General features: G+C 38.1%; 1 protein-coding gene across 3 annotated transcripts in view; it reads left to right on the top strand.

Annotated features, from left to right (window-relative positions):
• Nucleotides 1–23302, top strand: part of trmt44 (tRNA methyltransferase 44 homolog) — a 182013-nt gene that overhangs the window by 40312 nt on the left and 118399 nt on the right. For all 3 annotated transcript variants that reach the window (XR_013203702.1, XM_077229586.1, XM_077229587.1), the window contains exon 3: nucleotides 5049–5268. Coding sequence is in view for 2 of the 3 variants with exons in the window: in XM_077229586.1 (XP_077085701.1) it covers nucleotides 5049–5268 (220 nt within the window). In the remaining variant the exon portion in view is untranslated. The remainder of the gene's footprint in view (nucleotides 1–5048; nucleotides 5269–23302) is intronic.

Raw genomic sequence — 23302 nt, 5'->3', positions numbered from 1 at the left:
ATCACCACCAGCCTGCACAGTGGTAACAAGGCATGATGAATCCATGTTCTCATTCTGTTTACGCCAAATTCTGACTCTACCATCTGACTGTCTCAACAGAAATCGAGACTCATCAGACCAGGCAAAATTTTTCCAGTCTTCAACTGTCCAATTTTGGTGAGCTCTTGCAAATTGTAGCCTCTTTTTCCTATTTGTAGTGGAGATGAGTTGTACCCGGTGGGGTCTTCTGCTGTTGTAGCCCATCCACCTCAAGGTTGTGCATGTTGTGGCTTCAAAAATGCTTTGCTGCATACCTCGGTTGTAACGAGTGGTTATTTCAGTCAAAGTTGCTCTTCTATCAGCTTGAATAAGTCGGCCCATTCTCCTCTGTCCTCTAGCATCAACAAGGCATTTTCGCCCACAGGACTGCCGCATACTGGATGTTTTTCCCTTTTCATACCATTCTTTGTAAACCCCAGAAATGGTTGTGCGTGAAAATCCCAGTAGCTGAGCAGATGGTGAAATACTCAAACCGGCCCGTCTGGCTCCAACAACCATGAAACGCTCAAAATTGCTTAAATCCCCTTTCTTTCCCATTCTGACATTCAGTTGACCAGGACCACACCCCTAAATGCATTGAAGCATCTGCCATCTGATTGGTTGATTAGATAATTGCATTAATGAGAAATTGAACAGGTGTTCCTAATAATCCTTTAGGTGAGTGTATATATGTGACCGATCACGGAAACTAGGGACACAAGTCGGTTCTGGGGCATTTTGAGTTATTCAAAGATTCTGAAAGTGTAGTTTCCAAGCTTTCCAACGATTTGTAACACATGGAAATCTGATAATATTTGGAGAAGTTGTGGCCATTGGAATGTAGGCTATCAAAAAAGCTAAAAGGTTAGGGAATACACTTTTGCCACTCTAGGCAAAATACAATTGTGCTGCCCCTCTATTTCCAACGTATACCAGCAACAACACAAAAAGACCAATATGCCATACATAACACAAAACCAGCAACAACACACAAAGACCAATATGCCATTGTAAGGAACTCAGCTTTTTGGAAATATTAATAATCAATAATATCTTGTTATTATTAATTATAAATATTTGGGTCAGTTAATTGGATTAACTTGATGTGGCTGAATTAATATTACAATCAATTAGTCAGTTCTTCCAACAAACTCTTTTGATTATTAATTTATTCTAAGAAAAGGGTATCTTCCATGGCCACCGAAGAATAATTATTTCTTCGCCTGTACAGTACTTTGAGCCAGTAGCAAAAACCGTGATCGTAAAGTGACTTGTATTGCAAACAGAACAGAACCAAATACATATTATGTACAAGTTTTATTAACTAAATATAGATATTTATATGAATATAAATAAACTAAACAACATACACAAATGAATACATAAATAGGTTAGTGATAGGATGAAATTGGAAACCGGAAGAGGGTCTATGAGAAGAACCATCAGAATTTCATTTTCACATTTCATTGAATTGAATACTTGCATTTGTAATGGGAACAATTCTTGAAGTTGTTGAAAATTGAAGTCGTTGATGGTTCCGGCAGTGTCAAGTGGAAGTTGGTTGAGGGTTCTCTTTCTCCAGGAACGCATCGCTGGTTTGGTCAAGGCCTGGGACTCTGTTGAGGCCACGCCGATCACCCAGGAGAAGTGAGGAAGTCGGAAGGATGGGTGATTGGAGTCGTTGTTGGTTGGAGTCTTTGTTCCAAAACTTTTGAGATTGTCCTTGGTTCTTTGTGAGAGAGTCATCTCTCTCCTGCCTGAGCCCATATCTGGTTGGAATCGAGGCCTGCTGGGCCCTGGGGCCCCCGTGGAGGGGGAGGGGGTTCCCCAGAATCACCAGAACAGTGTTGCGGCTGGATGAAAGAACTAAGAGAGGGAGGTCACATGTGGACTGTCTCTAATAAGGCCTGGAGAAGATCCTCCCCTAAGGGTTGAACTCGACCAATCAGAAAGGGGACATGTCTGAGAGGGAAAGTGGCTCTTAGTTGATTTACGGATCTTGGTCCCTAGCATGATTATACCTTCATTAATGCTAAAATAGCTATAACACATCCACACTGCATTCTAGAAGAAGGTGATGTACATCAAAGTGTGAGTCATTAAATGAGGATTAGTTAGGTAGGAGGCATGGTACAGGTGAGGTTACATTGATCGTTAGTTGGTTGTATACCAGGATACATACCATAATATATACCTAATAGTACACGAGACAGTAAACCATTTACACGGTTTCTTTCACCGTTTTATGCATGTTCATTTATAGATCAGTTAGTCTATGATTAATGCAGCAAAGTCTGTTTTAAAGAAGGTTTCTGTTTCATAGTCTCTCTCTTGAGTATGTGGCCACATTCCTCGGAGGTCGTAAAATCTCCTTATCATGCCCTGTAACATGACACTGTTTCTGCCCTTGTGTTTGTTCATTTGGGCTGTGTGAGGAGTTTCATAAACCTTTGTATATAATGAATAATTAGTATGTGTCTGATTGGTCCATACCCTACACCATACATATAACGCAAAACCAGCAACAACACACAAAGACCAATAAGCCATAGGCCTACATATAACGCAAATAGTGTGCAACGCGCGTGTGCCTAAAATGTCAACAATATTAAAGTTTATGCAGGAGGCAAATGCCTGCTGGCATTTTTCTTTAAGCAGTTATGACAGGAATTTTCCAAATAATCACATTTCACCTCCTCAAATTACTGTTGCAAATCTCTTTACTCCACTTTCTCATGTGCGTAAAACACACACAAATGAAATGTCCGCAAGCACATTATATCATCAGCAGGTTCAGCATCTTAAATAACGACCAAAGAGCAAATGAAGCTTAACTTACGTTTCAGAAGCGCGCACGGCGGGCCTTCATCACAGCAAAGGTCTTAACTGCATCCTCTATTTCGATTCTCTGTGCCAGTTCATGTTCTATGGAGATTGTTGCCAGTCCATTAAGTCTGTTCCCTGTTCACAAAACGTTCCCCATTCAGAGCAATCGGGACGTCACATATGAAACAGCCAGCCACCGCTGTCAGCGGGCCGCTGTATTCAAGCACCGAGGGCGCGCGCGCTGCGCCCGTCTTCTATTGCCCCTTTGCACAACAGTTTCGCTATTTCAGCGCGGCTTGTCGAAGAAGTACTTCAAAACATTTTCGGTGTTACTGCCACGGTTCAGCTCGTCTGCGACAATCTTTGCGGCGTCCATCTTCATTGAATTTTGATATCAGATAGAGCCGGCCAGAGCACAGCATAATAAGTAGCCACGCTGTTCACTTGGAGGGCGGGGGCAAAAGCCGGCTTATCCAGTATGGAAACACACACAGACAATGACACGCCACGCCCCTACTGCATGCTAGAATCTCCGAAAACAAGCCGATTTAAACCTCAAAATGTAAGCTTTTAAATATACCAATACTGCTTTCTCAAACATGGAGAGGCTTCTTCGTGATTTCAACTAACAGATTCTGCAAAAGATTGAAATTCACCAATTTTGAAAAAAAAAACCGCTTCTTTCTCATTTTGCTTGAAAGTTGTGTTGCCGACTTGTGTCCTTAGTTTCCGTGATCGGTCACATATGCTTAATGTAAATTTTTACACTTAGTTCTAATGCAATTAATGTTCAATAAAGGTTTGTTTAAAGTGCCCCAATTATGCATTTATCCATATTATCCATTTTAAAGGCTCCTAATTTTGTTTTGAAGGTCTTCTACAACAGGTTTACATGCATCTAATGTCAAAAACAGTTTAAATTTATAATATACATTGCACATCACCACATTTTTCAATGACTCTTAAACGACTTGATGGATGAATCAATGCCTCTAAATCCATCTTTTCCGTGAGTCTGCTCTGCTCTGATTGGCTAGACAGCTCAGTTGTGATTGGTCTACTGCGTACAGCACGTGTCTCAAACAGAAACGCTCATTGCCATAACTGAACATCAGCTCCATCCAGAGGCTTCCTACATCTCAGCGATTGTACACACCGTAAACTAAAGACAGTAATGAACCATGACGTCGCTTTACCATATCAATCTGAGCATGAGTCCGAAGATGAAACATTAGTAGAAATAGCTATTCAATCCGAACCTCCATTGCAAGGACGTTTCTCAGTGATACACTACTCAGTTTGAGGTACATTATGAGATGCTGCAACTATAATTCCTCCCCATCAGCATTAACAAGTGTATGTCCATCAACAAACCGATGTGTATATTTCGAATTAATTGCGATGCGCATGGAGGATCTGTATCAATAACGGTGCATATGTTCGCCCAGCACTAACGTGAATGACTGATGTAACATAAATGTTTGTAAAACAAATCTTGCTCTATCCTTTATCTTTACTCATAGTTGTAAGAATGACAGACAATCTGCATCAATAGACACAGTTTTAAGTAATAGTGGGCCCACAGCTGATTAGCAGAAGTTATTTCAGTAAGACAGTAATAACAGCGAGTTAGAAAGTTAGCCGGAAACTTACACAATATAAAACACAAAACAAAGTATTTTGAACAACCGGTAGAACAAATAGTCATACTTACAGGTTGTGATTCTGAGGAGCAAGTTAGTCCAAATAAACTGGGTACTGACCTGTCTTTCAAAAGCAAGAGTTTTGCGAATCCCGCGTTGAACTCCGAGATTTGAGAAGCAGTCGTCACTAAAATGAAGGGAACACAGCAAAAGTTTGGGATTATCGTGTACATTTCGTGTTATCTTGGTAAAGCTGAATTTTTACCTAATTATACAATAATTTTGTTAATTACAGTGACAATGAATGAAGAACTTACTATTTGTATATAGCCTATTAATATATTAACAATGTGGAGACCACAATATATAAACTATGAACTAGCAATTGATTTTTAAGTACTTTATTAATGTACACTTTATTAGCTTATGTCATAATACTGTATATATATGCAGCAGAATGTGTACTATCACTGGAGAGCTGACTGATAGAGAATATGAAAACAATATGGTTTCATGTGTTTTTTTGTGTTTTTTTGTGGGGGTGGTAAAACTCTTTTCCAGGAAGTTGTCTATTCATGCTTTGAGTCCTGAACAGTGGTACAGTGATGGAGTAGCTTACCCTAAACTCTCCTGGCTCCATTCAGAACTTCTACCTAAACTATCACGGTGGGCTCTGGAGAGCAAGGCCAGTGAGTTTAAGAGCACCCTGTCCCACATACCTGTAGAGAAATACGGTATTCTCTACCAGCAGCTGAAAGAAAAGTACAAAGCATTAGTAAAGGTAAGGGCATGATTTTGTTTATTTTATTTAAAATGAAATCTTGACTGTGTCTTTCCACATGCATCAGCGATGAATTGGTCGTAGAGAGAACCAGGATTTCTCCAGTGAGACGGTCAACTTATAGACCTGCTATGAATCCAAAATTATACACAAAACAAAGATTTTAGGTGAACAAATATTCTGATGTTTTCAGTATTTTCTGGCCAGGTAATTTAAGCAGTGGTGCATCCTGGCATTGGTGATGTAGGCAATATTTGCTGTCGCCTCCCCATACGAAGACAAAGCTCAAAATCCTTTAACTCCATATAATATGTTACCTAGTCCTCGCGTAGCCAGACCTTCAGACTGACTGCAGAAGTTCTGGACTCCATCGCAGCTTTCATTGGCCAAGGACTGCCCAAGAGGATGTCTGAGCAACATATAACGCAACCAATGACAGTTAATTTTGTTCCGCATCATGTTTAGGGGCTTGAAAATATAAAGTCGATGTTTTTGTAAGATAATAGACCGGTGTGCATCTACAGAATTATTCATTCCAAGTACATTGTTGCAAGTTTGCTGTAGAACCGAAACCATTTTTTCAGATCCGTTCCGATCTGATACCAGCACAGTTTTATTTAATCAATGTAGAATTTCTATACCTTTGTGTGTTGAAGTGATAATCACTATTTTGTGTTAAACACAATCTACTAAATACAGACAACTTTATTATAAATAAAAACAACAAATGAAAAAATATATGATCATAATCTATGACAAAAATGCTATTATAAACTAGATTAGTGGATAAATAACCAGCAAAAGTTATTCTGGAAAAATCATGTGTGCACAATAATTGTATAAAATCTAAACATTTTGTGAAAAAAACCCAACATCATTTAGTAGGGAATAAATAAGAGTGAATAAGTGTAGCACTAAATCTCATAAAATGTTACACATTGCTCTTTGTGTGGTTGTAAAATACATTCATGAAAAACAAGTAAACATATTTATATATAAATATATACTACACAATAAAGAGATCTTTTAAATTCATAGCGCAGATGTTTGAGGCAGCAACATATGATAGGACAGAACAAGAAAGGCTATTAATAATCTTACATTCCACAAAAGTATTAAAATATGAAAGGCTGATACAGAGCGGCACAAAGCACTTATGCGCATTACATGCGCAGAATGACGCGCTTGAAGCAACATGGAGTCACATCGTGTAGAATCAGAATCAGAATCAGAATCAGAAAGAGCTTTATTGCCAAGTGTGCTTGCACACACAAGGAATTTGTTTTGGTACTGAGGCTTCCAGTGGACATATACAAATACAACATGAAACATAATACTACAAATTATAAGAATAAAAAATAAAAATATAAATATATGAGAATAAAACTATCACAGTTGGTGTTTTGAATATTATAAATAAATAAATCTACATATAAGTATCACCTGAGTTGTGGGATATTGCACTAAACAGTGGGAGTATTGCACTTACAGGCATATGCCTTGGGAGGAGTGTTAACTGTTCAGGAGGGAAATGGCCTGTGGGAAGAAACTGTTCCTGTGCCGAGATGTTCTTGTGGCCAGTGATCTGAGTCTCCGTCTTGACGGTAACAGTTCAAACAGGTGGTGTCCAGGGTGAGTGGAGTCTGTGATGATTTTACCTGCTCTCTTCCTCACTCTGGAAGAGTACAGGTCCTGGAGGTTTGGCAGGGGGGCACCAATAATCCTCTCCGCAGTCCGGACTGTCCGTTGTAGTCTCCTGATGTCTGATTTGGTAGCTGAACCAAACCAGACAGTGATGGAAGCGCACAAGACAGACTCAATGACGGCTGAGTAGAACTGAATCAGCAGATCCTGTGGCAGGTTGAACTTCCTCAGCTGGCGAAGGAAGTACAGTCTCTGCTGGGCCTTTTTCACAGTGGAGTCAATGTGATTGTCCCACTTCAGGTCCTGAGAGATGATAGTGCCCAGGAACCTGAATGACTCCACTGCTTCCACAGTGCTGTTCATGATGGTGAGTGGGGGGAGTGCTGAGCTGTTCCTCCTGAAGTCCACGATCATCTCCACTGTTTTGAGCGTGTTCAGCTCAAGGTTGTTATAACTGCACCAGGCAGCCAGCTGTTCAACCTCCAGTCTGTAAGCAGACTCGTCACCGTTTCGGATGAGACCGATGACAGTGGTGTCGTCTGCAAATTTCAGGAGCTTGACAGTGGGGTCTTTAGAAGTGCAGTCATTAGTGTACAGGGAGAAGAGCAGTGGGGAGAGAACGCACCCTTGGGGAGCACCAGTGCTGATTGTGAGTGTCTTGGATGTGTGTTTCCCCAGTCTCACTCGCTGCTGCCGGTCCGTCAGGAAGCTGGTGATCTACTGACAGATCGAGGATGGTATGGAGAGCTGGGTCAGTTTGGCTGTGAGAAGACCAGGCATGATGGTATTGAAGGCCGAACTGAAGTCCACAAAGAGGATCCTTGCATAAGTCCCTGGTCTGTCGAGATGTTGCAGGATATAATGCAGTCCCATGTTGACTGCATCATCCACAGACCTGTTTGCTCTGTAAGCAAACTGAAAGGGATCCAGCAGGGGTCCAGTGATGTCCTTCAGGTGGGCCAGCACCAGTCTTTCAAACGACTTCATGACCACAGACGTGAGAGCGACAGGTCTGTAGTCATTAAGTCCAGTGATTTTGGGTTTTTTTGGGACAGGAATGATAGTGGAGCGTTTGAAGCAGCAGGGAACTTCACACTGCTCCAATGATCTGTTGAAGATCTGCGTGAAGACCGGGGCCAGTTGGTCAGCGCAGGCTTTTAAACAAGCAGATGAGATTCCGTCTGGGCCTGAGGCTTTCCTAGTCTTCTGTTTTTTGAAGACTCGGCTCACGTCCTCCACACAGACCTTAAGCTCAGGTTGGATGGCAGGAGGGGGGAGTGATAATTGGAGAACAGGAGGTGATGCTGAATGTGTGAAGTGCAGATCAGACCGGGTGTGTGGTGTGAATGAGGGCTTTTCAAACCGAAAGTAAAATGAATTTAAATCGTCAGCCAGGTGTTGATTGTCCACAGATCGAGGGGATGGTGACTTGTAGTTGGTAATGTTCCTCAGGCCATTCCAGACTGATGATGGGTCGTTGGATGAAAACTGGTTTTTCAGTTTATCAGAGTAGTTCCTTTTAGCAACTCTGATCTCCTTTGTCAATCTGTTTCTGGCCTGGTTATACAAGATTTTATCCCCACTTCTGTAAGCATCCTCTTTGGCATGACGAAGGTGTTTGAGTTTCCCAGTAAACCATGGTTTATCATTAGTGAATGATAAGAATGTCCTGGTAGGAATGCATGTATCCTCACAGAAACTTATATATGATGTTACAGTATCTGTGAGCTCATCCAGATCATTGGTAGCAGCTTCAAAAACAGTCCAATCAGTGCAATCAAAGCAGGCCTGTAGATTCTGCTCTGCTTCATTAGTCCATCTTTTTACAGTCCTTATTCCAGGTTTAGCTGATTTCAGTTTCTGCCTGTAGGTCGGTATGAGATGAACCAAACAGTGATCAGAGAGCCCCAAAGCTGCCCGTGGGACGGAGTGATATGCATTTCTTATTGTGGTGTAACAGTGGTCCAGTATATTACTGTCTCTGGTGGGACATGTAACGTGCTGTCTGTATTTTGGTAGTTCACGGGAAAGATTTGCTTTGTTAAAATCCCCAAGAATGATTAAAAGAGAGTAGCGCTTCGAGTCCCCATTGAAAAGTGCAAAGCACAAAGAAAAGACATATTGAAGCGTAGTGTATTAGGCCTATATCTATGCAATAGTTTGAGCCATTTCTTTTAACAGTTTTAAATTTCAGTTACTGTACGCGTGAAGAACAATTCTGCCCTACAAAGGCAAAAGACCTTAAGTCGCTAGAGTGTGGAAATGGGAAAAATGACTTTAAAGATTTTTAGTTGTCCCGCCAAATTAATTATAGGTAGAACACTGGAAATCTAGCAATTAGATGTTTTAGTTATGAAAGTTATCTACATAAAAAAATATTGAGCTCAAACTTGACTTTTGACCACTATTTTAAAGTTACTGTACTCTGCCTTTGTATTGTCAACAAAAAGCAAGAAGTCATGCCAAGGCAAAAGGCAGTTCCACATAATCAATATTTGGTTGCTGATCACCATTAACAAAATCATTAGAGTAACACCTGTATAAAATCTAGTGATCATGGCATTTATTTTGTATGATTTACAATTACTTACAGATACCTACTTATTTCTATGCTATGCTTTGGTTGTATTATGGTGGCATTATTATTAATACATTAGACATGACAAAATACCTCCATAGCGGTAAAGAGCATATTCAATTGGTACCGAGTGGCAAGACTTGCTAAACGTGCGTTCAAAATGATCATGATCAAACAGATCCTCGCGCACATTGAACCAGAGACTGGAATATAATATTCGTGTTCGAAGGTGTCACGCACATCGTACGTATCTGGGTCTTTTCAGTATGCGCGGTGTTTTCAGCTTTCTGCAATATTATTGTGCTTGTGCACTTCGTTCGTGATTGTTCAGGGCGGTGCTAAAGGCGCCGGCGAGGTTTTGGCACTCTGCCAGCTATATGCATGATTGTTTCAACCAGGTCCGGTACCCAAACTGGGTGAGGTGGGGCTTTAGTTCTTTGTTGTAGGCTACTATTCACCTGCTATGGCATGTGTAACATTTTTCTGTCAACTCTGCATATATCCGTCGCGATCGATATTGCACGTTTGTCGATGGAGCTGGTTCAGACCATACTAAATGTTCTGACCGGATTTGTGCAGGACAAAGCTCTGAGGACATCAGAAGTTACAGGGACTGATGGCAGCTGTGTAAAGTACACACAGACACCGTAATTTCAATTTTAATGTACCGTAACTCGATATGAGCGTTCCAAAACAAAGCCAAAGAGCGGTAACTAGTGTTACGTTGTTCTCCCTTGGTTTCTCATGGGCTTTTGGAAGTTACTGTCAAGACAACCCATTATTTTCTCGAAAATATAACGGAATTGACTCAATATACTTATCCACATGATAAAGGAGGTCTTGAATGTGCCAAAAATATCAATAACTCATTTTTGACCAAAAACGAAGTTACGGTCTTTTGCCTTTGCACGGCAGAATTATAGCGCTCTCTACTACAGTGATGTGATCTAACAGACACCCGGTAGAAAGTAACATGATTAAGATACAGCAATACAATCCAGCAAGATTGTTGTTTTATGCAAAACCATAGACCTTTATCAACAGTTCAATTATAATAATAGTAACATTGAATCATCTTGGAGAGAGTTTCATCGTATTGACTGTTCTAACAAAATGTGGTGCACTGTGTTGTGGCAAAAATTAACAAACCATCATCACTGCGTAAGAGACACTCTGAAACCAAGCTGTCTTTTATAAAAGTATTTATTCTTTCAAGAAGGACCCAGTCACCACACAGAAGTTACCCTGTAGAGTGAGTGAGACCACACCAGGAAAGGCTGAGCAGTTTTTATACTTCCCTCCAAGGTCTTCAAAGAAGCAGGGCTTCTTATCAAATTCTCTGGGTAAACAGGACTATGGTTTCTAGCTACTCATTGGCTCAAAAGGCCCCCCTTTACTTAATGACCTCTGCTCCCCAAGGGGCAAAAGTCCCCTACTCAGCGTTTCCGAAGTGTCTCTCCTGTATTTCAGATGTATAAACAATTAGGGCTTGGTCAATCCTACAGCTGCAGGATGGGTAAGATAGATAGTGAGACTTGGTTGGCAGTTAACAGTGTTCTTTTCAGGCTATCTCTTGTCAGCTGTTGTTTAGACAACATGATCAAAAGGAACTTTATGGCTCCACTCGGGATCTCTTCATCAATGGGGTCAGATTGCCCAACCATCTCTTTACTATCTTACCTAGCCCTTAGCCTGTGTAAGCACAATATCAGAACAACTGGCCCCGTTCTTGTACACAGAATGCAGATCAGAAACCCACATGGCGTTTCAATGCAATGTCTATTATTAATCAGCAAAAATTAAAATTTCCACTACAATTCCTCCTTTTTATCATTCAGATTACCTAATCATAATAATAAAATCAATAGAACAAATTTTAAGTCGTATCATCACATTCATACTCTTCATCTCTGACTTTCGCATAAATGATCACTCTATTAAACATTTGTGAAAGGAGATTGGAAAATAAAAAGTATAGGCTATTTTTGTGGGGATCGTCCCTTAAGTATTAGCAAGCAAGTAAAGACTTTATCTGAAGCCGGGCTAAATGAATAAACACTGTTATTACACTTCCGACCTAGATCAGTCAGCTCAGTATAAACAAGAAATAGTGTATGGTTTAAGTAGGAAAAAAACCACGCATTCATTTAACACCCTGGTTATGTCATCACATCCTGACTGTTTCAGCAGGCTTAAGAAATACAAAGGAAAAAAAGTGCATTAGAAAAATCCCTAATTTTCAACCCCTCTCCTTGTACGCCATCTCGTAGCACGGATGACCGCTGTTTATAACCGTCTTTTAACCCTAGCCCATCTTAAGGGATCTTTGCCAGAAATTACATGCATTTTCAAATAAACATGATTTTATAGTTGTCTTTTACCCATACATCAGGGAATTTAGACATTACAAATTTCCACTCAGATTTAGTCTCAGTCGCACTGGCAGTTTCAGCCACAGCACACACCAGATTCAGATAAGCGAACTGTTTCAGCTAAATCACAAGCTAAATCACAAGCTTATCTTTTGAAAGCAAAACATCAGCTTCTAGTTCTTTCATGGTCAACACTTTTCAAGCTGTTTGTTTAATCAAATGCCTTTCTACACATTTTACATTTAGCAACCGTACTACTGTACTCAATTTTAGTTGTCAATTTCCCAATTACCATAGTTTAGTATCTGACTTAAATTTTTCCTAGGAGTTTATCAATCTCCAATTAGGATTCACACTAACTTTTACGAGGCTATCACGCTATGCTTATGATATATTTTGATACACATACATCTTTTGCAGTTATCATTTTAAATCATCCTTTTAGTTACTTTTACAATTTTACAACTCATATTTGTAGTCATTATCTGTAATTTTACATCAGCCGTTACTTATTATCGATCTTTCCTTTAAAAGGAATTCCTTAAGTCTTCAATCTTATTACCTTATTTTTATCTCCTCAGACGAAAACTTTAATATCGTCATATCAAACACTGATCTACTTCAAACCCACATTAACACTCTCCTTAGTGGGCATTTAAAATGATAGGCTAAATGGCCCTGCTGATCACAATTAAAAACATTAAAACTACAGCAGCAGACACCTTGCCTATAGTTTGATCACTGTGAGCTTGCAAGCAGCTCCAACTTACTGCGAACCATTAAAGCAGTGTGTCCCAAACAGGAATGCAAACAGAGCTGATAAGCACTTCTCTGTATTCTTATACAGTCCACCAGTGGCGGATTCAATCACAATAGCCGAATCATAATCTTCATTATTATCATTGGCAGCCCATTAATTTTCATAAGCTGCACGGAAATGCTCAAACTATTCTAAGTTGTTTTTGTTGTGGTTTTCAATCTTTCTGAAAAATAACTTCGCAGAGATCTTTGATGCCAGAAATAATTAGACTTTATTTTCGAATGCCGTTCCGTTCCATAGAACGACACTCTAACGCTCTGGCCTGCGGCCCACTGGCCCTCTGGCCTTCCAGTGCGCTCCCGAGTATATTTTGGTTCAGAGTTATATACATACATCTTCTTCCAAATAAGGTAACACACCCTATTGATAGTTTTTGGTAAAGGTCTTTTACCATGTGACTTCTCAGAATAGAATTTTCTGCAGCAAACAACATTCCATTCAAGGTCTTTCACATACACAGAGGAAATCCAAAGTCACAGACAGAAGAACTAATTGTGTCCAAATATATAGCAAAATTACTTGTTTTCTAAATAATAAAATCTTCAACATTCCCTCCTCTGAGGCTTATTAAGCCTCACATTCACTATCCTTTTCGAGAGTGTAGTTTCAAAATCCAGCTCCCTCAGTTATGCTACCTGGTGACTCAATTGAGTCACTCATTCTCCTTTCCAATTACTGGATTAAGCCACCACACTCCGGAGGAGCACTCGAGCCAAACATCTTCTTCCATACATTTTTATTTCTTTTAGTTGTTCTTTCTTTTTTGTTAAATGGAAAAAGTAAAAGAATCGAGTTCTCCCTAATCAGACAAACTTAAACATTGTTATAAGTGTGTGTATACCTTTGTTCTTGCATTGCATGTTATTGTCACAGTTATGTAGAGTATATCAAGCATAAAAGTCTCTTATACTATTGAAAGTTTTCTTGCGGTGTAGATATCCTCTTGGGTCTGGCTCATCAATCATCTTCTTGTCCTCAATTCCTCATTTACAGGAATAAACATCCAGGGATTGTAGATATCAATTTGGTTGCCCTTTCAAATTAGTTTTCATTATCTTTTTTCCGCATTTCCATTCGCTTAACCGTGGTTTTCCAACTAGTGATCTTAATATACAAAGTATACAACAGAATAATAACCCACTTTTAATATTGCATCTCCAAAAACATCTCTAATTGAGAAAACCTTAATTTTCCAAACTTTTCATTAAGTTTTCCTTAACTTTTGCTCTTAAGTTTTTCTTGACTCAATCGCTAAATTTTCCTCCCTGCACAATATTATTTAGTAAAAGTGCAACACTGATCACCAAACATAAGTCATTCTACTTTTTTCACATAATTGTTTTTCTCCTAATGCAGACAAAGCATCATAATAAATATCTGCTTATTATAGTAGTCTAATTGATTTATTATGCATTTTTGTTCTACTTGATCCATATGACTATTAATTCAAAATATGGCTGGGTAAACATAACTCTCTCGTTTTTATCACTTCTTATGAGAGAATATCATTTCTTAAATTCGAAGAATCCATCTTTTAGTCAGTCAATTTTAGTGAACAGAACAGAACTTCTTTACTTTACACCTATCTAATAAATTGCAATGCATTTCAATTACTGTCTATTATATTACCAAATTTAAACAATAAATTCCATTTTGACCTTTTTAATCTCGCATGTTGCTTCCTATTCTCATTGTAGCTCCTCAGTTCAAGACTAAACTGAATACATTTTTTTTCATTTCTACTAATTTCTAAATAAACTATCATGAATAAACTAATTATGTGTCATGTAATCACTCTAACTAAGAAAGCTTCAGAGCAATGTTACATTTATCTCATAAAAGTCATTCAAAAAACTTATTAGACAATTAGAAAAATAACTCTAGAGAACAACTTTTTGCACTCTTACATATTCCTTATATGTACATTTCTTTTTCTTTATATCTAACAATCTAAAAGTTTGTCTTTCAACCATTTAAACCATTAGCATTATAACTTAATTATTATTAAAACTTCCTTGTGTTCGTATGCAACTTATTTTTAATCTTCAATTCTTCTGTTTAGTTGACATATAATCTGACCTTATTTCTGATAGTTTTTCAATATAAGGATTACTTCTCTGTTAGAAATTTAATTTCTGTTCCTGCCCCTCCTCTGTTGATTTAATTGCTTTTACCCATCTATATCATGTCCACATAATCCATTACCAAGTGTTTTAATAGTTCTTCTGTAGACTGATATATGGCCTATTTTTGTCGCTGTTCTTTTCTTAATTTTGTTTTTGCCACAAATTTCACAAAACTTTGCAAAAATGCATTTAATTTTAACTTCATTTTAATTTAATTTCCTTATTCTTAATTAATTTTTGCCTTAATTTGAATAATTTCCTTACCTTACTCCCCCCTTTGCGCACTGGTTTAATACCATTGCGCATCTGGATTGAGAATATTCAAAAGTATTCATTGGTTCAACAATCTGTCCTTCATGTGAATGGCAAATATCTATTTTTGACCCCCCCTCTGGTGCCATTTAGATTGTTCATAAGGGCTTGTTTGTTACTGAATTTCAATAACTTCTTGTAAGTCTATAAACTTTCTATAAGTACTACTTAATATTAGTCAATTGCATATTGAATCAAATCTTATAAATTCAATTTTGACATTGAATATTTGTTAATACCCAGTGTTAATACTTGCTTTAATTTCAACTGTAGCCTTAAATTAATTAAGTATACCCTTGTATTGACAAGTTACATCTGAGTACCCTTTAAGATTTATTTTAAAGTTATTTTTAGTTCTAATTTTTTCCTTCATGAATTGTCTTAATTCCCATTATGCTATATCAATTTCTTAAATTAATTGTTAACATTATTTTAGTTTCTTTTCTTAATTAGTCATTATCATTGTTTTCTATGTTGCGTAATATATTTTTCTCTTCAATCATTTTTGTTATGGTGGGGTTATTATTAAGTTGCTACTGAATCTATTCAAGGGCTGAACATTCAATCATAGGAAAGTTGGTTGATGTTGACAATTGTTTGAGCTTGTACTCATCTCTGTTGATTCTCTTTTCTTTGCACAGTTCCTCTCATTTCTGTGTTTCTGGTCAAGTTTGTCTTCTTTTTCCATTCATAATTTGATCATTCTGTTAGTCTTCACCAGGGTGACTCTTGAGTAGTTTGTCTCATTGTCAGCATGTCCTTGATCCCTCACTTCAGTTGTGGGGGGTTGCTGAAGTCAGTTGGTTTATTTTAAGTTGAGAGGCATGGACTCAAATGTCACACTGTTGATCACTTATTCTGAAATTACAAAGCACAGTTACTGGTTCTTTTTGTTAGACTTGTTCCAGAATTCTTCCTGGAATTGAACTGTTGCTATCTGTAAATTAAAGCTTAATTATTTTTGTTAGTGAAAACAACATGTGATTTCAATCATCTGCTCATCTGTCCCATTGTACTTCTCGCTGTTACCTGTAGAAAGGTCATGTGGGCTGAGTGGTGTCCTTTCTGCTTTCATTAACAGCAGTGCTTTAATCCATATATTCTCATTTGTTTTTCATAAATTTGACTTTTCATCATTATTTGCAACTTTTTGCATTTTTCTCACAATAAATTTCAATGTACTCTTATAATTAGTCAATTCAACTCAGTTATCTCTTTGTCTTGAGTTCCACTATCAACCCACTATTTATTAGGCATCTTGGACAATACTCAACCCACTTTGTTACAATACAAAAGTTACAAGACAATATTTCATACTTTTGACAAAGATCAGCTCCATCATGATATGCTGAAAAGAAAGGCAGACGTGTTATGCTGCAAAGAAAGTCAGATATGTTATGCGCTGCACAAATGTGGCACTGTTTTTTCTCTTTTTATTTTTCTCTTTTCATTCTTTGTTTTTTCATGTTGTTACTTCAGTTCCTGACCAGGAAATTTAACCAAATCCATCCATGGTCATTATTTTACTGGGCAGAATTTGCCCTGTGGGCCCACATGTTAAATTTTAAATACAGCTGTATTGGCAAAATAATTGATTTGCCTTAGATGTTTCTTCAAACACCATCTCTCACTCATTCACACTAAGTGTCTCTCTTACACACACTGGCCAGCATACACTCTTGCAGGTTGTGCTCTAAATGTGGCATCCTATAATTTTAGCCAAGGGTTGATCAGGTCAACACAGCTATGTGAAACACTACTGAGAAGTGTCAATGATAATAAGGTTTAGTTTAACACCATCCGTTATAATCCTTTTATTTTTTTATTTTTACAAATTCTAATAGACTAAGTATTTTAGAATAATAAGCCTGCCATTGTAATTTTTCAAATACATTTTGTCATTTGTTTTTCTGATTTTTCCTATTCTTTTTTGTTTTTTGCTCATGAGCTGCTTTAAGAAATTGGAGATCTCTGCATAATCTTGGATCCATGGCCAACAACATTTCCATCTCATTATCCCAGTTTTGACAGCATTTGCATTTTCATAATTTTGGACTTTTGGAGTAATTTTTTCTCCAATCTATATCTCTAAAAACTTATCAAAACAAAATGGAGTGACCAGTATCATTGTTTTGTAAACAATAATATTATTTGACATTTTGCGTCTATCTTTTTCTTTTCTACAGAATAATTTACCTCATGCTTTTAAGCCCTAAAATTGTTTAATGTAATAGCCCTCACTATACCAAATCCAGCCTCAGTTTGAACTAGTGAGTTGAGCACCAACTTCTCTCTTTCAGTGTATTCTTTCTTTTTTAAATGGCTGGACTTGAACCTACTGGAAAACCAAAGAGGGTTAGTTTAGCAGAGAATATAAAGAATTGCTTATGAGACCAGTGAATAATCAGAATGAATAAAGTTAATATAATTACTAAATTTGAAGCAGTCTCTAGAGGGATCATCGGAGTTGCCACACCTGTGTTGCCCGTAAGGGAAGGGTTTCGGTCAGCTTTTCTGTTTTTAGATTATCAGTCTGTTGAAGCTTCATGGCTGTCGCTCTGCATGTGTCGTCAGCCTAGCTGTCACTCAAGGCTTGATGTAGTAGACTGTATATTGGCTCTGTTGTTTCTCTGCCTCTGCTGAGTTTGGGCTTTTGATAGATTTTGCCACAGCTTTGCATCTCAGGATTTTCCTTTTTGTCCTCAGGAAAAAGTCTCCAGTGAAATAGTGAAAGTTTCACCTTTTCCAGCATTAAATCAGTCTTTCTCCATGCTGAGTTTTCCAGAAAGTGGTCATCTTCAGAAGGGGAGCTGAACGCCCCTCACCCACTCTTCTTCTTCTCTCTGCAGTTGTGTCTTTGACCTTTCACCTCTTCCATTCGACACTGAAGCCATCTGAAACTTGAACACTCAGAGAGCTGCATAGATCAAATTAGTCTTTATAAATATTTGTTCCTGAGCTATTAGCTCTTTATCTAAATTCCACTTTTTAACCATCTTTTTCCTAGTTCTTTTATACTATATAATAATCACTGGTTGACAACAGCAGTTCTCCCATTCTGTTTTTAGTAAAGCAAGTTCTTCGTTGCAGGAAAAAGAAAGCTATCTCTTCTTTGCAATATCATCAATAATCTAACTTTTGACTATCTGAGTATAATACAATTAAATAATTTTCCCTATCATAAATCAGACATCAATCTTTCTCCTATATTTGCATGCTGTGCTCAAAATAATCTAACATGGTGAATAAACTTTTCCTCACCCATTCCCAACAATTCCCATTTACTACAATTCTAAGATTGCTGTAAATTATTTATGACTGTTGAAACTTTGTCACTCAATCTTGTTCACTTTTAGCACACTGCACAAGTTATTTTTTCTTAGCACAAACTTAATTATCTACAATAGAATCATTTTTCTCACTTTGTCTTCAGGGATAATGAGATACAAATTTTAGACGTCTTCAGATATAAGATATAATATATTAAGCACGTGCATTTTTATTTATTTATCCATTAATATATATCAGTCCATTTATTAATATATATTTTATACTTTAACTTATTTATACTACAATAATCTGCAAGACTAATATCTTGAAACAATTGTTTTCTTTTCCTATTTCCTTTACTTCTAATACTCATTTATACATTACTTGTCTCTCAAGCACATTCACACATTCCTTGTCCCCTATTTTTAACCACAGTCACAGTCAAGCAGACACACAGGACAGGATCCTACATACACACACAGAGCTATATTCTACTCACAGTGTTTCTCACTGTTTTTACAAACAATACTTCACTGAATAACTTTAAACTATCACAGACCTCTGCGATTCAATTTAGCTTACCCGAGCAGTCCATTGTCATTCCTATAACAATGCGGTAACCATAAGCTAAACTTCTAATTCCCCTATTCCATAGGATTTAACTTAACCCGAGCAGTCCCTCGCTAGTCGAGGCGGTAACTGTTAAGCCAAACATAACTTCCCCGAGCAGACTTTTGCTAAATCTTTAACAAAACGGTAACCGGAAGTTAACCTTGATCTGTACGCATGCTATACTTGTATCCGTCCAGGCCCACTTACAAGTAAACACAGATCAACACTGATATCTTATCAGTACTTATAATCCTCTGTGTACATGCTATCTTATTATCCGTCAATGCCCTCTTAATAAGAAACACAGATGTAAAGACTCTGGGCGGATCTAATCCGTGGGGAATTTGCATATCATAATTAATAATTGGTAATTAATAATTATTCATACATGTTTGGATTAGATCAGTCTTACATGTTAATAAAACTCCCGATAAGGGATGATATGTAATTTTACCTGCATGCATGCTTGTGTATCCTTGCACTTAACCACAAGTTGATTGCAATTACCTGCACGGACCACGTTTTACAAACCAGGCAAAATTAATTAGCTCAATTGTCAGACTAATATCTGTGGGAATCCACAATATCATCTTACTTTATAGGATTTCAGGAAAAGCAATTCTGTGGCCACAAGAATTGGGTTTCCTGCCCTATAAACACATACTCTTTAAAGTATCTTTAATTTGTAAGCTTGTTGCTATAAGATCTTTTGGCACTTAAGGGACTTAAATGAGCAAAAAGGCAGTACATCAATCAGATGAATATAATGAATTTAATAAGGCAGAACTACTTATGTATTTACTACGGTTACATGGGATATATGTATTTACAAACATAATAAACAACAATACACGATAAGGCATCGATGAATGAGAAATGCATAGAGTGTGGACAATGGAAACACGTGTGAGAGGGGAAGGGACAGAGAGAGAGAGAGAGAGAGAGAGAGAGAGAGAGAGAGAGAGAGCATTGGCAACATTCCCCTGACAGTCCCCTGCCTGTGACAACACGAAAACATCATCTTAATGCTTCTTAGAAGCTCTATAAAGAGATATACTTAAGTTTCTGGGTCTCTCTGTGTCGCGGCATTCCTGCGCGTGCGTGAGCGGAGTCCTTTAGGAAGCGTCACTGGGTGCTGCTTGGCGCGCGTTGAACGGAGTTTCCAAGTCTTTGGGGTAACATTACCAAAGGAAAATAGTTCGGCTAAGTTTGTTTCACTTTGTGGAAGTGAACAGAGTCGACTACGGAAAACAAAACTGACTAACAAAGAAAAGAAATAAAGATCTCTACGGGGAAATCACGCGGAGTTAACGTCACATCTTCGCATGGCTGGTGAAGAAGCGTGTGTGCGTCTCTCGCCACATGGTCACGTGCGCGTGTTTATCCTTCAAAACGAGCGCGCGCTCGTTTAAAGGTCCCTTGTAGATGGATTTGCTGAAGAGATATGTCACGCGGTGTTCTTTTCACTCGTCGATTGGAATTAAACACGGAGACTTATCTAAGACTGAAAAACACAAACTAAACTAGAAACAAATAAAAGAAAGGCGAAGAGCTCGCCCGGAGGCGAGACCCTACATTTTTGACAGTCAGAGTAACAGAGAGACGAGCGGAGGGGGGAAGCGTCATTTATCACCTTGGAGAAATCCGGCCTCTTCCTGTTGACTTGGCCAATTAGAGGGTTGGAATTTCACAGGCGGGACTTTGGTTTTTATTGCTCTTTGTCTAAGAGAGAGACATTTAAAACCGACGAAATTAGGGTGTTTAAGAGCAGAATCTTCACAATTCTTATAATACTAATGCGTCACAAGTTTAGCAAAATGTAATGTCAATTAACAACTGGGGAATGAAGATTGGAGTTTATCAAGACCAAACTTGCCACAAATGGATTTGGTTAAACATTAGTTGGCCAAGTTTAAACATTATCGCATTAGAGTTGTCGAGAAACATAGACCAAACCACAAAAAGGCAACTCATGAAATAGGGAACTTAGATACATTGTTCATACAATTCTCAAGTGGATATATAATAGCATATACTGTATATATATGAATACAGGATTCATTTCTCCTCCTTGGTTAGAATTCAGAGAGGGTGGCAGTTCTGTGAACATTCCTTTGGGTCGTAAACGCCGTTATCTAAGAACACCAGTGATGTTAGTTTTGGTCTCTTTTCACTCCAAAGATGGAAAACATAGTAAACTATATTTTTCATTAACTTCTTACATATATTTGGCTCGAGCAAGTTGAGCGATTTCGTTTAATACCAATCACTCCGTGTTTGTTACGCATACAAGGATATATATAAACTCTTAGACCTTTATAGAAGTCCGCAAGGTTCAACTACATAACTAACAGTCCTAGATAGACAGGATACAGTATAAACTTCAAACATACAGGAATACATCATGTATACATTTCATAATCACTCATTTCTGGGTTTTAATGTTATAGATGCATATATGTGTGTGTGTGTGTGAGTGTGTGTTGTCCATTTGCGCATCTGGCATTCCTTCCTCGCTGGGGGGGGGGGTTTGGAGATAACGGTCTTCTTGGATGTTGGCTCGCGAACAAATCAGGATCGCGCGAGGATCTCTGTGGGGACTCATTACGCTGTAAAGGTGTCACAAACTAATCTACCCTCCAGACTGGCGGGCGCTAACGGAAGATTTAGAATTGGAAGAGTCATAGGTTGGGGCTTTAGAAACCCCTGTTAACGTGTGTTTATTGTGTTAAACCATGCTGACTCCATGATTCTGCGCTCATACCCTACACAGAAAACTAATACTTAACTTCATCTGTGTACATGCTATCCCATTATCCGTCAAGGCCCTCTTAATAGGAAACACAGAAACCTGATACCCTATACCAGTATACTTAAATCTATAAAAAAACTGATAACCTCTACCAGTACACTTGTCATCCTCAAGGCCCTCTTGACAAGAAAAAACAATAACTGTTATCCTTTAACAGTAAACATAAATTCTTACGTACATACGACAAAACCTTTAGCGGCACATCAGCATCCTACCAATATTCATACAATCTGCATCAGATTATATAAACACTGGCAAACACTAACGGGAGCTCCACCGCGCTTTAACACATTACTTGACATCATCAACAACAATAGACACTTATTTCTATAATCAAAGATCCTCTTTTCAATTTTTTAGTTCTTTAAACTTGGAGAAGCATTTTAAAGGGTCTTACCACTCTGGCTCACTGGTGACAACACATACTTTTTCAAAAGCAAAAATTGCTCACCTCAAAGTACAGTGCCCACTGTTGTCTGTGTCGGTCACCAGAGTCGCCTTTCGTGGTTCCTTCTGCCTCAAAACCCAAATCCCATCTGGGGTGCCAAATGTTGTGGTTTTCAATCTTTCTGAAAAATAACTTCGCAGAGATCTTTGATGCCAGAAATAATTAGACTTTATTTTCGAATGCCGTTCCGTTCCATAGAACGACACTCTAACGCTCTGGCCTGCGGCCCACTGGCCCTCTGGCCTTCCAGTGCGCTCCCGAGTATATTTTGGTTCAGAGTTATATACATACATCTTCTTCCAAAGAAGGTAACACACCCTATAGATAGTTTTGGGTAAAGGTCTTTTACCATGTGACTTCTCAGAATAGAATTTTCTGCAGCAAACAACATTCCATTCAAGGTCTTTCACATACACAGAGGAAATCCAAAGTCACAGACAGAAGAACTAATTGTGTCCAAATATATAGCAAAATTACTTGTTTTCTAAATAATAAAATCTTCAACATTTTCCCAAAGTTTTTTTGTTTAACTTTAGTCATACTTGTCCAGGGAAATGATCCCTGACCCCTTTCCTTATAAAACAGACTGTCTTTACATCTTACTAATTTGGTATTATCATCAACAGCACTGATTACAAAACAAGTACATATTCAACATCCGGAAGCCGGGCTAAATAAGCAAGCACTGTTGCTGTACTCCCAGCATAGCTGGACCCTCAGTCACTCCTCAGATATTAAATACAGACATCGTCTATAATCATAAATACCAGGATATATGGATTCGTTTTTTTTATAAAACTCTAACCAATTCCTTTTTTTCAAATGACGATGGATGGTAAATCCATTCCTTTCACTACCCCCATTATAGACCCTTTAGGTTCAAAACACAATGGTTATCAAACTAAAACTAAACAATTTCACTCATTATTTTACCACTAAAATATAGAATTGTTCCCCATTTTGCTTAATGAAACATTCTTTTCATATCACTGCTAATCATACTTAATGCCTTATTATTTTTATCTGAAACAGGCACTGGT

Source organism: Siphateles boraxobius, unplaced genomic scaffold, assembly GCF_051911475.1.
Source record: "Siphateles boraxobius isolate OS27281-9 unplaced genomic scaffold, OSU_SipBor_1 130, whole genome shotgun sequence".
Classification (NCBI taxonomy): domain Eukaryota; kingdom Metazoa; phylum Chordata; class Actinopteri; order Cypriniformes; family Leuciscidae; genus Siphateles; species Siphateles boraxobius.
Note: the sequence above shows the minus strand (reverse complement) of the source record. Positions and strands in the feature narration are given on the sequence as shown.